This window comes from Triticum aestivum, chromosome 2B (genome assembly GCF_018294505.1).
Source record: "Triticum aestivum cultivar Chinese Spring chromosome 2B, IWGSC CS RefSeq v2.1, whole genome shotgun sequence".
NCBI classification, from domain to species: domain Eukaryota; kingdom Viridiplantae; phylum Streptophyta; class Magnoliopsida; order Poales; family Poaceae; genus Triticum; species Triticum aestivum.
In genome coordinates this window covers 6,441,308-6,457,335 of record NC_057798.1, presented here as the reverse complement: position 1 = coordinate 6,457,335, position 16,028 = coordinate 6,441,308, and the positions used below count along the sequence as shown (strand labels likewise).

General features: G+C 42.2%; 1 protein-coding gene and 2 long non-coding RNA genes across 3 annotated transcripts; 1 reads left to right on the top strand and 2 right to left on the bottom strand.

The window, feature by feature from the left end:
* Positions 1-239: 239 nt before the first annotated feature.
* Positions 240-5,249, top strand: LOC123047668 (5-epiaristolochene 1,3-dihydroxylase-like). The gene is made up of 3 exons (XM_044471233.1): positions 240-1,148; positions 2,637-2,754; positions 5,212-5,249. Exons 1-3 carry the CDS (start codon positions 240-242, stop codon positions 5,247-5,249), a joined length of 1,065 nt encoding a protein of 354 aa, XP_044327168.1.
* A 3,397-nt stretch (positions 5,250-8,646) lies between these two features.
* Positions 8,647-9,702, bottom strand: LOC123043060 (uncharacterized). The gene is made up of 3 exons (XR_006418999.1): positions 9,432-9,702; positions 9,155-9,262; positions 8,647-9,033 (listed from the first exon to the last, which is right to left on the bottom strand). It is a non-coding gene; the product is annotated as an uncharacterized lncRNA (long non-coding RNA).
* Positions 9,703-10,838: 1,136 nt separating this feature from the next.
* Positions 10,839-12,019, bottom strand: LOC123043059 (uncharacterized). Its single transcript, XR_006418998.1, has 2 exons — positions 11,942-12,019; positions 10,839-11,515 (listed from the first exon to the last, which is right to left on the bottom strand). It is a non-coding gene; the product is annotated as an uncharacterized lncRNA (long non-coding RNA).
* Positions 12,020-16,028: the final 4,009 nt, after the last annotated feature.

Here is a 16,028-nt window from a genome sequence, read left to right as displayed (position 1 = left end):
ATAAACATCTTCGTAGAATATGTAGGAGCATCCAGGTTCCACTATTGGTTCTGCGTGTAATGCCTTTTGTACTAACCCCATCGCTGAGACCAATTTGCAATATTCATAGCCAGACAAGAGAAAACGGCCCAAACTTTCATACTGTATACTCACTTAATTTTTACATTTATATATACCTGCAGAGTCCAGACATGTAAGTTATCAGTACCACTACCACTGCACTTGCAAAGCTGCCTGCCATGGAGGGGTGGTTCAGCTTGTGTTTCATTGCACTAGGCACACCGCTTGCCCTTTGGCTTCTCAAGCTCGCCGGCGCCGGCGGCAAGAACAAGCCACACAAGCACCAGCTGCCGCCAGGGCCATGGACACTCCCGATAATCGGCAGCCTCCACCACGTCGTTAGCCTCGTCCCACACCGGCAAATCACGCAGCTGTGTCGCCGATATGGGCCAATGATGCACCTGAAGCTAGGCGAGGTCGACGCCGTGGTGGTCTCCAGCGCCGAGGCGGTGGCGCAGGTGATGAAGACCAACGACCTCGCGTTCTCCACCAGGCCAGGCACGCAGATGCAGGACATCGCCGGCTATGGCGGCAGGGGCATCATCTTCGCCCCCTATGGCGACCACTGGCGCCAGATGCACAAGGTTTGCATTGTGGAGCTGCTCAGCTCCATGCAGGTCAGGCGCATGGAGAGCATCCGGCCAGAGGAGGTTGGCAACCTCCTGGCCGACATCGCCACTGCTGCGGCGGCCGGCGACAGCATCAACATCAGCAAGAAGATGATGGAGGTCAGCAACAATGTCATGTCGCGGGCGGTGTTCGGCGGCAGGTTCACGCAGCAGGACGAGTACATCCGCGAGTTAGACGTGGTGCTCACCCTGCTAGGCGGCTTCTGCCTCGTCGACCTCTTCCCATTGTTGCGGTTGGCGCGGTGGCTCAGCTTCGGCGCACGGCGCATGAAGAGGAGCTACAGCAACATGCAATGCATCATCGTCAATGTGATCGAGGAGCGCAAGGCCGCGCGAGCTGCTGGTGATGGCGCCTCAAGCACCCACGACGAGGACCTACCGGACGTGCTGCTCAGGCTACAGAAGGATGATTCGTTGGCATTTCCTCTAACCACAGAGAGCATATGCGCCGTCTTATTTGTGAGTATTTTTAACAAAAGAAACTTTTTTTTACTGCTAGCTGATGCAAACAACGGCACAAATTTTGCATATGACACGAGATAGGAAAGATTGATTACTTTTGTTCCGACAAACTTAAATCATTAACCATTTAGTTAACATTATCTATGTCATACATTTCAAGATTATTTCTTTCTGCTCAGAATTTCTGGTAAGCCACCAGTTACCGGAAATTTTGATGACCCCCCAGAAACTGTGGTAACATTCGATAAGATTCAAATGACCTCATAAACATGTGAATGATAGTGTGAATGAATTCAACCCGGTCTTTTGCTTTCCAATCACTATTGCGAAGACACGTGTAGCAGATCCAAATACAAGATAATATAAGGAAAAAAAACATACTTGACAAACCAAAGACCTAGACATTGATGTTGTCCACACATTATATCCGTTAGCTTTATAGATTTCACCCTTGTGGAAAATTATAATCTTTACTGTTAAGTATTTTCAAAGAAACTCATAACACGAACGCCATGCTATTTGTCTATCCATTATCATGGTGTAGCAATATAAGGGTATGAACCTCATAATGAGTACATATATTCTATCATGACCCCCCTGGGTGGAACACCATGGCTTTGACCTTAATCCTTCTTTGTTTTAATATTGCAACCAACATATCCGCCATAATATTGAGCGACACTAATGAAAATAAAGAACCCTTGATGGAAATCTTTCTATTCTTGGAAGTAATGTTCTTTATCATCATTTATTTTCACACCAAAGAACCCACCTTGCACACATTTTACCTTCAAGTGACATCACATAAAGGGAAAGATTCCATAAACATTGGTCGTGGAATGAACATTCACTTTACATTGTCATCAGTCTCGCCAAAATCAATTTTGAGAATCCCATGTCTTTTGATGCAACCCATGAGTAATAAGCCCTTCCACAATATTTTTGTAGCATGAAATGGGTTTTTGTAAGTTCTATCACATCATTAGCAATCGAGGAAATCATGCGCTGCTATGAATTTTGTGAAATCTCATGAAGATAAACTATGTTGCTTTATTAAGTTTGTTATTCCTTTTGCCACTATAGAGATGCCTATGTCGACTATAAAGTGGTGATGTTTTCAATAAGAATAAACAAACATCCTGATCAAACCACTCAGAAATCATATTCCTCATAAACTTGAATGTCCCATTTTTGCAATTGTTATCTTTCACCTCTTTCTCTGTCAAGTGTAACCCGAGGGGAGGCATATGGCCTCACATGATATCATACCTAGAGAAGGTACTTGCCTTGAGTGCCTCGAAATGTTCTCAAATCATTTGTAAGGGGATTTAGGCTTCAAAGTATGTAAAAAAAATCCTTTAGTTCACTTCAAAATACCACATACAATTTTTTCAAATGAAAGATTTTGTTTCACAAATAGTTTCACTATAAGTGCGGCATATAGAAGTATGAGCTAATTTAACGTACCTTAATTTTCATTTGCAGGATATATTTTCTGGTGCCACAGATACGACGGGAACAACTTTGGAATGGGCTATGTCAGATCTCGTCCGTCATCCTGAAACAATGTTTAAGGCTCAACTAGAGATAAGAAAATTACTATGTCAGAGCGCTCTCTCTCTCTCTCTCTCTCTCTCTCTCTCTCAAATCATACCGCGTGCTTGTTGTCTAGAAAAAGAGGATCGATCTTAAGTTCTCCACCAATAAATATTTACCCTTAAAAACAATAAATATTTAATGTTCTACAATAATAACACAACACTTGATACATATATAAATGGAAGCATTCTCATATTCCCTTTGAATAGGTCAATTTACACACCGAAATGCCGAACACGAAGGACCCCACAACGACCATGGTGGTGCTAGCGACAAGTAACCAAACTGAAAATAGTGTAAAACCGAGACGGGATTCCAGCAATAAAAATCATTCCCATGCATTATTACAAACCCCATCCACAATGTTTTGAAAATGAAAAATAATGAAATTAAAAGGATAATCCAACAGACGTAACTGACGATGTACCTCAATCCCCATCCACACAATAAAGGACGCATGCCACTCCGGAACTGCAACATAACGGAATTTCATCAACTCCAAAAGCTAGAATTATAATGGCGAGTAGAAGCTCAACAAACAAAAGAAGTCATGCCTCCTACTAGCCATCCAACAAGCATTCTTACTCTCCTATGTGGACATCAAAGGAAAAAAACTGTAAAACCCAAAGCACCAATTGCCACCAGAAAGATAGGGATATTATTAAAGCCAAATAGACTTCACGGCTACAAGCTATTTAGAGCAAGTGTTAGAGCACTGACATGAAAATAATATGAGATCAATATGACTAATTAAAAAATGGACAAGACAACTCTTGGCTTAAAATACCATTAATCAAGCAAGCTTTACAACTACATGCTATTTAGAGCAAGTGTACGAGCGCCGACAAGAACACAATATGAGTTCAACAATACGAATTCAATATGGCCATTATTTTTTAATCACAAGAAATGAGGTTCTAATGGCTGATAGAAGATGAACATACAAAAAGAAGGTCATGCAAAATTCTGATTCTTTTTAAAATATTTGGTTATCACCGTCTAGATGCAACACAGTTTTAAGTAAGTGGAAAGAAATAATCCACACTGGTTTCATGTTGAATAGCATGTACAAGAATCAAATAGAAGTGCATGCTAGCAACAAGGATAGAGGGATCGGATCAACTAGAAATAAAAAAAAGTCAACAATGCCCTAGACAGTCGCAACCAACAATGGAAGAATTTTCCATTTTAGGCTCAAGGTATCTCAAACTTCAATTCAAAAAGTCCCACATCAAGAAAATCGGCTTTTTACGCTATCATGTTAAAAAACAGTATACTTAAAGCACCCATAGGCGATGTTGAGGGTTCTATTCTATAAATCATGTTCTCAAATTTGGTGATTATGAGCACTAGGATATGATTCACCGGTATGTTTTCTATCATCTAACTAGTGCTTGTAGCAGAACTGTTATCTACTTGAACCTTGTACAAAAAACTAGTGTGGTTGCATCATGATAGTGTTGTCACCCTTAAGGACGTGTGAAAAAACAAATAAAATTACAGGTGAAAAATAACATATACATCCACTTCTTGTTTTTCTCATCATTTGGCTTATGTCAATGATACCGAAAGTGAAAAAAAAACTAGTGAGAATCAATATTTATGTTTTGCACATAAAGATGAACAAGGACACTCAACTGAAAATATGGTAAAAAAGATGAGCATAAACTAACCGCACTCTTAAAATGATTCAGAAAACAAGCACAAGATGAAACCAAGAACTATATATGTGACGACATCATTTTTTTCTCCAACAAGCCTGCTTATTCTCTTATGTAATCATCAAATGGACAAAAAATAATTCAATCTCAAACCCAAAGCACCAACTGCCACCAAAAAGGTAGGGATTTTATCAAGGCCAAATATACTTCTGGCTACAAACTTTTTAGAGAAAGTGATAGAGCGGTGACATGAACGCGGTATGAGATCAACACGACCAATTAGTAGACGGACAACACAACTCTTGACTAAAAACACCATTAATCAACCAGGCTAAAAATCGCTCATTACAACTAAATGGTCTATAAAGAGTTAGGCTACTTCAACACATTCAGACTATTTTTGCTGTCTCGGTTTTACTATTAATTTTCAGTAAGAAATAAGGTTATATACGCCCGCAAGGGCAAACCATCCTTTACGCATTTGTATGTATCGTATTGTACATACACAAACATTTGTTCGTACTTCCATACTGCAATGTACTTACACTACTTTACTTTCTTTGGGGCGGAACTTAGGTCAGAGTAACTGTAATTCGTTCCAAACACTGCTCGGCCGGTTTGCTAGCAGTGCGTGTGTGCAAATTGTTTCCTGGCTCACCTCTTGATTCTATATCCATGATGTACTGGTGGTTTGGGAGTTACTTCTTTTTCTTATGAAATTTATCTCATGAGTTTTCTGGTGTAGTCCGCAGCCAACTTGCACGTTTCAGAATTTACTTACATGAGTTTTTTGGTTGCAGTCTGCATGCAACCTTTGGATTTCAGAACTTACCTCTAGAGTTTTCTTGTTGTAGTCTACGTGAAACCTTCAGGTTTCAGAATTTACCTCCGGAGTTTTCTCGGTGTAGTATGCATGTAACTTTTAGGTTTCAGAATTTACCTCCGGAGTTTTCCGGCTATAGTCTGCACGCGACTTTCACGTTTGAGAATGCGATTATGTCAACTTCATCTAGGTCTGCACTACAAAGAGAACAACCTTAGTATGTAAGATTTATAAACCTGTTCAAGAAAAAAAATCAACTTTTTGTCCCAAAAGCAACCCAGCCAGAAAGCTAGAGTTGCTCTACGCAGTAGAAAACGCCCACTGTTTAGTTTTCATAATAATAAAAAGGGCACTATATGTATACATTAGTTTGCAAGGTCAGCTGCAAACAGCAACAAAAAATAATAATATGAGGATGAACAAACACATGATTGATTAAACATTTAAGGAGTTCAGACAAAGATGTGTAGCGTGATCCTGTTCGGTTGGTAGGAAATCTTCAAGAAACAAGGCCTAGCTGGGTCAGTTCATAAAGTTGTTAAAATTGTAATATAGCCTTCCATCTTGTAGGACCAAGCCTCCTTATCAAATTTGTAATGCACAAGAGAAGACCATGGTTGGGATCAAAATATTACACTTACTAATAATCGTTTTATTTATGCAACCAGAGCCTGCTTATCCATTGGAAAAAAATACTAGTACTTACTAATAATCTTTTTATTTATGCAACCGGATCCTTTGTTGGACCCTGACAAAATCCCTTCCACGAGCATATATGTCGCGTGGTTCTTAAAAAAAGAGAAAAGAGATACGCAATGCCTCCCACTCAGACCCAACAACACCCCTGCCTCCCACCCCTCTTGGCCCCCAACATCATCCATGAAAGCAAACTAAAAAATGAGTACGATATAGATTGAGAAATGCCTGATGCTATTGAGCATAGCAACAAGACAGAATGAGAATACAAACATGAAATGCAGATTGGAGAAAAAAATATTGAATGATGAAAATGTCAAACATAGTTACAGACATAATACTAAAAACTGATTACTAATAATGATTATGTACAATTATGTTACTCATTAGAGGACAAAAATAAACATCCTAACTTACCTAATGTCCACCAGCAACATCAAGATGCGCAATTACACAAAAATTAACTAAAGTGAGGGCACCTTGTTCTTTTCCCTAAAGAATTGATACTTCTTATTCTTTCGTGAAGACGTGTTAGTAACTTGTTCTTTTCTGAAAAAGGTAAAAAACAAATCAATACTAAGCAGATATTTTACAAAGTGATATCATGTAAAAAAACTTTTGTATTTACAAAAACACAGAGCAAATCTTGGCTAAAAAATGTCTAATAATCATCGTGGGGAGAAAGAGGAACAAAGAGGGTAGCTCCACAAATTGTAGTGACAAGAAAAATAAAAACACAAACACTGACAGCTCACAGTTAATAAGATGATAAAGAGCCGAAAATAAGCTTCAAATGGTTTACCTTTTGTTGCTAGTCTCCTCCGTCCGTCCCACTTGTCGGAGGAATGGATGTATGTTATAGATACATTCATTTTTATGCATTTCTCTGGCAAGTATTTCCGGATGGAGGGAGTATTAAATAAGATTGAGAAAATTAAAGAGAGACTAGCTAAGAAGAAATGAAGAAGATTGAAAGTAGGAACCTAAGAGACCGAGAAAGAGAGACTGAACAAAAGAATGAGAAAATAAAGAGTGAACAGATGTAACTGTGAACCAAAGAAAACAGGAAAAAGAATGAGATACTCAGGGAATTGCAAAACTAAAAAAATGGAAGAATGAGGATAAAAAAACTGATCACTAACCAAATACTAAATGACAAAGACCTATGAGGAACATGACTGAAGAAGTATGTAAATCATGTCACTCCCTCCCTATTTAAAGAAACATGACTGATAACTGATACAAAACAGAAAAGATGAACTTATAATAAGAACTAAACCCACACGCTCATATAGAATGACTGAAAATTGAATGAAATAAATTAAAGATAAAATGAACTATAATAAGAACATGAAAATGAGTGTGATAAACAAACTAAAGATACTCAATCTGAACAATGATAATACACTTCCATTAATATATGACGATAAATGACGAATGATGGTATTAATGACTAAATGAAGATATCTAAAGGGAAAATGAAGACTAAAGATGAAAATAAGACTGACACATAGGCTAAGAAATACTAAAACAGAGAAAAATGAAAATTAAATAGAATGAAAGTACAACACACTCAATATGACTGAAAGAGGAATACTGTAGAAATATGAATGAGAAAATTAATGAGTAGTGAAGAAAGAACACTGAATAGTGACTGAAGAAATACATCTGAGAGATAAAACAAAAAGGAGACACCACGGGGGAACAAAAAAATTGTTCATCAGTGGATGCAGTGCTTTCCATAAAACTCTCGCCGTTTGACGAACCATCATCATGATCATATGCGTATGTAGCATCCACATGACGACATCTGCCCCATAGAATCCACAACCCTGCTGCTGCCAAAAAAGATGAAAAAGAAACAATAAACTCATATGCTGGGGTGCGAGTGAGATTTCAAATAACACTGACCGAAACCAAAAAAAATGCACACATGGAAACAAAAGAATGTCGAGTTTCTGAATCCTGGACTGCAAGTGTCAAATAATTCAGTCAGAAAAATAGATAGTGGCTGTTCCGGGTTTACGAAAAAAATAAGAAGTGCGAAAAACTATAAAAAGTACTCTTGAAAAATCTTTTCACTACTCTTCGCACTGCCGCGAAAACACAAACCCCACCATGCTGAGAATAAAAAAAAGTAATGGGCTGCTACACACATCTGTACTGACCGCAGAAATCCTACACATATATATGACGGACAGTGAAGTAAACTTTCATCCATCAGGTCTTGATGGAATGACCTGACTGCCCCATCATAACAAATGGAATTAAAACATGCATGATAATTGGGATTTAGCAGTTCCAGCATAAGCACACTTGCCTAAGTTGGGACAGAGACCATAAGCACGCTTGCCTAAGCTGGGACAAAGACCATAAGCACACATGACACATTCAGAAGTACAAGGATCACAATCCTAAAATCCCTTTTTTGGGTTTCATATTGGGATCTTGCAACTACCCAAAAATGGGGGTAGCAGGCAGGACGTGGAATTACCGCAGCGATGGTACATACATACATAAAACAAAGCACACACTCTGTAACTCTGTCCTTATTGCTAATCTTCTTCTTACCCAATGGAGCTTCAGATCCCCATAACTAAGCTCGATTTCACACCATAATCTGAAAAACAAAACAAATCTAATATATATGCAAAATTTTGCCATAACACAGTACCTCAGAAGACCGAAAGTCCCTTGCTAATATAAATGTGCCGACCTCCATGGCAGGAACAAAATCAACACAGATGGCCTCAATGAACTGACGCTGAGCAAGCCAACTCGGGGGAGGCAATGAAAAGCCGGGGAGGAGGATGTTGGAAACGCTGGCCGTAACTTACGCCAGCCCATATGGGCGACGGCTGGTTCCGGCCTCCCCGCCTGCTGCTGACAAACCCCGACGGGAGAGCTCCGCCAACCTGCTCTCCGTACCACCCTTTCTCCTTCCTCCCTCTGATCCCCGGTAGCTGGTCACGCTTCATGGCTGGGACGCGGGTCCACTGCTCGTCAACACGGGATCCGTGCCCTAGCACCCCCCGGTAGGTGAGAGGGAGTAAGGGCAACATTTCTATGGCTTCTGCTTGAAATGTTGACCTCACTGTTACAGCTTTAAAACCAAAACATGAAACCATAGAAAGACATGAGTAACATCGAAACGATGAATCGATCAAATGTTGATGTGCTGCCTTTTCTGAATCAAACACGTGCCTCGTAGGACAAGGACATACCTGTGTATTGATCTTGCCAGGCTTACGGTTTTTAGCGTTGCTGCTTGTCCGGCGACTTGCTGTTCATATCTTGTGTTTGGATGCCTAGTAGAGACATCAACATCATCACTACAGCAAGTTCGGACACAAAAGAGAAGCCATAAGTTGGTGTGGCAAGATTTCTATGAAGAAGAAGAAAACAAGATTAGATCAAGAAACAACTATCAGTTGGCGTGGCAAGATTTCTATCAAAAAGAAGAAAAAATATTAGATCAAGAAACAGCACGCATGCTCTTACATATAAGGCGGATCAACGAGTGCTAGGCGGCAGGCACATGCATGGCTGGCAAACCATGATCGGTCTAAGGGCCACCACGCACAGCTGCGCCGGGCATGTCGACTGGTCTTAACTCGCTCCGCATCTCTTGCGCGGCAGCGTGGTGCTAGCCGGACAACACATTGGCGTGGGCATGGCACAACCCTGAGCTGCCGGTGGATGTACATGACGCTGCTTAGATCGACCGTCGCCATCTACAACGTGGAGATTGAGGAGAGGGAAGGAGGAGGAAGGTGTGGGGCGGGGCGGGGCTGGGCTGGTCGAGATCAAGGGGGCGTCCATTTATAGAGGAGAGGAGAGGAGAGGGGGGTCGTGGGCAGCGATGAGATGACCGAGCCGGGGACGCGGGGAGGCGTCGGATGGGAGTGTGATCCGCGTGAGGCGTGTGGATTGGATCGCATGTGGATGGAGCGGGGGAGGAAGGGAGGGAGGCGGCGCGTGGATGCATGGGGTAGTTAAATGCGGCAAGGATTGAAGGTTTCCAGGAGGAGGAAGCATGCGTCGGTTTGGGAAGAGGATAGAATTAATGGGTGCCTACTTTCAAGGAGGAAGACGAGGGAATCAAGGGAGGCTCTCTTGAAGGAAGGAAGGAAAGAGGTGTATTCATCCAGCCCTGGAAAACGCTAGCTGCATGCAGTAATTATTCCATTAATTTCCTTCCTTGTCGCCAGATTGACGCACATGCGTGATGGATTCCCTCTCTGACTCTCTCTATGGTATCGTATGGTATGTACCGTACAAACGATTTAGTCCCAGCGCTCCCAGAAATTACGCCGGCCACGTAAAGTTAGCCCGGCACTTTCCATGCGTGTATGCAGTAACTTCTTCCCATTTGCTCGTGTCAGTTTTTATTTTTTTAGGGAATTTGCTCGTGTCTGTATCTTTATTTTTATCTGTTTGAAAGAATTTCCTCATCTAAGACACGACTCGTTCTATATATATATATATATATATATATATATATATATATATATATATATATATATATATAGCCGGGTGGGTTTTTTCTGTTCACAATTTGATTTTCTCATGTAAGATAAGACACCAGGTTGTCAAGTGCATTCCTAGCATAAAAGGTTTTTTCTGTTCACAATTTGATTTTCTCATGTAAGATAAGACACCAGGTTTGCAAGTGCATTCCTTGCATAAAAACACCAGCTCCAATCCAATTACCAGGTTGGCAAGTTTCAAAGTCCCTGCATTGAACATTTTTTCATAACTTGTTAGATTATAATTGAAAAAACCCAGACAACACTCATTCATTCTTGACACCGACGAACTCGGTACTCTCCTCTCCAAGGGCAATGAAATTTATCTTGTTGTACCATACAAAACACCGACAAACAGCTCAGGAATTCCTTGATGCAATGAATAATATGATCAACTTAACTCTTGATGCAGTTAACCCAGAAAGAAAATTCCCATAACGATGCACATCATTTCACATCCCAACCTTCACAATGAAGATGTTACTTCCACCAGATTTGATCAAACAGGAACACGCATGCATGTGTGCGCGCGCACACAGCGCAGTGCAATACATCTTCACCAAAACAAAGTTAAATATCTATGTCATCAACTACTTCTCAGATGAGGTGATAAAAACCATCTCGAGTCCACTACACATCCCAGGAAGCACAGGTACTTCGCGTCCTTCCATCACAAACATTACAACATGACAGAGCCAAACTACTACATACATGGCTTAATTCTGAAACCTAACCCATCAATGGAGAAAGCTCGAGGACGACGCCGCCATCCAGTGCATCTTTATCAGCGGAGAAAGCCTGAGGACGACTGCACCATCCAGTGCATCTTCATCAGCGGAGAGAGCAAGAGGACAACGACGCCATCCAGTGCATCTTCATCAGCGAAGAAAGCACGAGGACGACGGCGCCATCCTGTGCATCTTCAAGCCCAAACTGCGTCAACTTCTGCAGCACCGCTTGGCAAGAGAAAATGACCGGTGTCGTTCGCAATGGAGATTTTCCATCATGTCCGGTAGGTTTGACGGACGAAAGGAGTATCTTCCTGAGGAATGCAATCTGGGTGGACATAAAAAGATCAGTCTAGTGCAGAGGCAAAGAGGAATGTCAGATTTCTCAGCAGTAAGCCACACAACAATTCTCTTGTGTCAAAGGGAATTTACAGGAATTAACAAGACAACATCTTCCCCTAAAAACAATGCATACTTATTCACCAGCCTAGGAATGCAAAATGCTCGTTCCAGTTCCACACAATGAAAGTTAAGTGTTGGACCTGATCAAGACAAGACAAAATTGCCATAGATAGGCTCACTTGTGTGACCAGCAGAAGAATTTTTGCTACAAGATCTCATCTTGGCTTGTCAAATCTCATACTAAACAAATTGTTGTACACTAGTGAAAACAAGCAACATCTCCGGGTAATTGACGACCGGGACATGCAGGACATGAGAGAGAGAGAGAGAGAGAGAGAGCAAAGAGAGATACCTTGACGATCTCCATGGCGTCGGCAGCGGGGTCGAAGAAGCTGTTGCGTCCATGGAAGAGGCGGCACACAGTGGTCTACGCCTGAGGACACCAACATTATCAAGTTAGTATGTGTCGTTAGTATCAACCTGAAGATAAATCTGCTGCAGAGTTTTCAGTTTTCTGAAGAAAGAAGGAACTAAAAGTTTCAGGTTTTTGCAGTTTAGTCGTCTCTGAACATAAATTGCAGCAAGCAAGCAAGGAAATATGGATGGGCATGAGAGGGAGTAAGGGCCACTGATGATGAATGCTGAACTAGGATGAGCAGAGCCTGCACTCACCACCCACATAGAAGGCAATGACAGAATCCCTTCCCCTGGCACGAGCTTCGGATCAGCGGTGGCACTTGTTCTTGCCTATTGAGGATCCTCCATGGACAAGGGAAGGTGTCACCAGACCACCGCAGTCCAATTAGTGCTATACGGCCTGCACAAGGATCACACGAGACATGCATGGTGAATGCTACAGAAAAACAAGACAAGCGAAAACAAGACAAGCGTTTGCTCCATCGTGGGAGCAGCGGCGACCCGGGAATAAGCAGACCCGGAGGAGCGAAGCGGCGGTCTTCTAGGTCAAATCGAAACCACCACACAAGCACTTGACAAAGCAGCATCACAAGCTGCTAGAATGCAACATCACAAGCACTTGAGTTACAGTCAAGACCGTCGACAAAAGGGAATGTCAGGCCATAGTAAGGTTGCTGCGATGGTGATTCGATAAAGCATCACATACTTTTCTGTACACATGGCTCCTCTTTTCGTCCTTGAGGGAGTTCCTCTCCTCCACCAAATCCGTCATCTCCTCTTTCAAAACATTGTTATCAGCGGGATGGAGTGCTCCTTCCCCGAGGCGGGCGTCTGGAACGGCGGTTCATATCATGTCCTCGATGTCCTGCACTCCACCTTGGTCATCATTGAGGGTGTCTGTTGGGCAAACATCAACGTCAAAGTAGAGAAATGGAGTCACACCAAGGGACATGGCAACATTTAAGAAATGGAAATACATAACTAGTACTCCCTCTGTAAAGAAATATAAGAGCGTTTACATCACCGCTTTAGTGATCTAGACGCACTTATATTTGTTTACAGAGGGAGTATATGTGATAGTGTTACCATTGCAAGAGAGAGAAATTGCAATCTTACGCAGTTTGAATATCATGTTATCTTACTATTACAAGTGTGTGTTTATTATAAACGACATGGCAGGCAGCTCAGGTCTGCACCTGTCATCATTTTGCCCATACATATACATACATACAGCAAGAGAGGCAAAACTTAGCAGATTGGAAGGCTTGTTGTACAGGGGCCTGATCACAAACGAAATAGTAGAGTAGTATTTCAGGATGGTGCTATATATTCTGTAGCAAACAAAGTTGTACGCTCCATACAAAGTGATGTAATAATACCAGACATAATTGCCATAGAAAGGCTAGCATGTGGGAATCTCTACAAGAGCTCATGGTGTCTTGTCAAATCCCATACTGGGCACACACACACAAATTATTGCACTAGCGAAAACAAGCAGCATCTATGGGTACGTAATTGATGGCCGGGACACACACGGCATAAGAGATACCTTAAGGAGCTCCATGGCGTGTACGCCCATGGAAGAGGCGGCACACAACAGTCTGTGCCTGAGGACACCAACATTGTCAAGTTAGTATGCTTGGTTAGTATCATCAACCTGAAGATAAATCTGCTGCAGAGTTTTCAGTTTCCTGAAGAAGGAAGCAACTAAAAGTTTTAGATTTCTGCAGTTTTGTCTATCTGTGAAGATAAGTTGCAGCAAGCAAGCAAGCAAGAAAAATATGGAGTATCAAGTTTCCTAGTGCTCCCTCAAATTGTAAGATTTGCTATGCATGCTCGTGTCAGTATTTTATTTTAGTTTTTGAAGGAATTTGCTCATGTGAAGATTTCGGTATGAGATACATGGAGCTTTTTCAGAGTTGTTTTTTTCTTTCTGTAATACATGTGAAGACTTGGGTATGAAAAATGGAGCTTTTTTCATAGTGAAAAGTGATCTTTTTGGTGTCGTTTTGTTGTTGCTCTAATCGGCATGTATCTCATACTGGAAGACTTTGGTAATTGATGGTCGAGACATGAGAGAGAGAGCAGACTGAGTTACCTTGACGGTCTCCATGGCGTTCGCAGGGGCAGCAGGGTCTCGGAACAGCAACATTACCAAGTTAGTATCAACCTGAAGAATAATCTGCAGAGTTGTCAGTTTTTCTGAAGAAGGAAGTAAAAGTATGAGATTTTTGCAGTTCTGTCTAGCTCCGTCCGAATACAAGTTACAGCAGCAAGCAAACACAGATAGATGGGCGTTGACAAGCTCACCGTGATTATTTTGCAGCCAGTGCCGAACAACACCGTGCTTCGTTGCTCGAAGGGAGACACACACGATGAGCCCCTTGTCCTCTGCATTTACCGGGGATGATGCAGTACCAAATCAATCATGCTGCTGCACAAGGACATGATAAATAGCAAATCTTGAGTCAAATGGAAAATCTTGAGCTCCAATCATAATGAGAGAAAAGAGGAAATCATGCCTCTTCATCAGCGGAGAGAGCCCGAGGACTACGACGCCATCCAGTGCATCTTCATCAGCGAAGAAAGCACGAGGACGACGGTGCCATCCTGTGCATCTTCAAGGCCAAACCGCGTCAACTTCTGCAGCACCGCTTGGCAAGAGAAAATGACCGGTGTCGTGCGCGATGGAGACTTTCCATCATGTCCGGTAGGTTTGACGGACGAGAGGAGTATCTTCCTGAGGAATGCAATCTGGGTGGACATAAAAAGATCAGTCTAGTGCAGAGGCAAAGAGGAATGTCAGATTTCTCAACAGTAAGCCACACAACAATTCTCTCGTGTCAAAGGGAATTTACAGGAATTAACAAGACAACATCTTGCCGTAAAAACAATGCATACTTATTCACCAGCCAAGGAATGCAAAGTGCTCGTTCCAGTTCCACACAATGAAAGTTAAGTGTTGGACCTGATCAAGACAAGACAAAATTGCCATAGATAGGCTCACTTGTGTTACCAGCAGAAGAATTTTCGCTACAAGATCTGATCTTGGCTTGTCAAATCTAATACTAGACAAATTGTTGTACACTAGTGAAAACAAGCAACATCTCCGGGTAATTGACGACCGGGACACGCAGGACATGAGAGAGAGAGAGCAAAGAGAGATACCTTGACGATCTCCATGGCGTCGGCAGCGGGGTCGGAGCAGCTGTTGCGTCCATGGAAGAGGCAACACACAGTGGTCTACGCCTGAGGACACCAACATTATCAAGTTAGTATGTGTCGTTAGTATCAACCTGAAGATAAATCTGCTGCAGAGTTTTCAGTTTTCTGAAGAAAGAAGGAACTAAAAGTTTCAGGTTTTTGCAGTTTAGTCGTCTCTGAACATAAATTGCAGCAAGCAAGCAAGCAAATATGGATGGCCATGAGAGGGAGTAAGGGCCACTGATGATGAATGCTGAACTAGGATGAGCAGAGCCTGCACTCACCACCCACATAGAAGGGAATGACAGAATCCCTTCCCCTGGCACGAGCTTCGGATCAGCGGTGGCACTTGTTCTTGCCTAATGAGGATCCTCCATGGACAAGGGAAGGTGTCATCAGACCACCTTAGTCCAATTAGTGCTATATGGCCTGCACAAGGATCACACGAGACATGCATGGTGAATGCTACAGGAAAACAAGACAAGCGTTTGCTCAATACAGAAAAACAAGACAAGCGTTTGCTCCATCGTGGGCGTAGCGGCGACCCGGGAATAAGCAGACCCGGAGGAGCGAAGCGGCCGTCTTCTAGGTCAAATCGAAACCACCACACAAGCACTTGACAAAGAAGCATCACAACCTGCCAGAATGCAACATCACAAGCACTTGAGTTACAGTCAAGACCGTCGACAAAAGGGAACGTCAGGCCATAGTAAGGTTGCTGCGATGATGATTCGATAAAACATCACATACTTTTCTGTACACAGGGCTCCTCTTTTCGTCCTTGAGGGAGTTCCTCTCCTCCACCAAATCCGCCATCT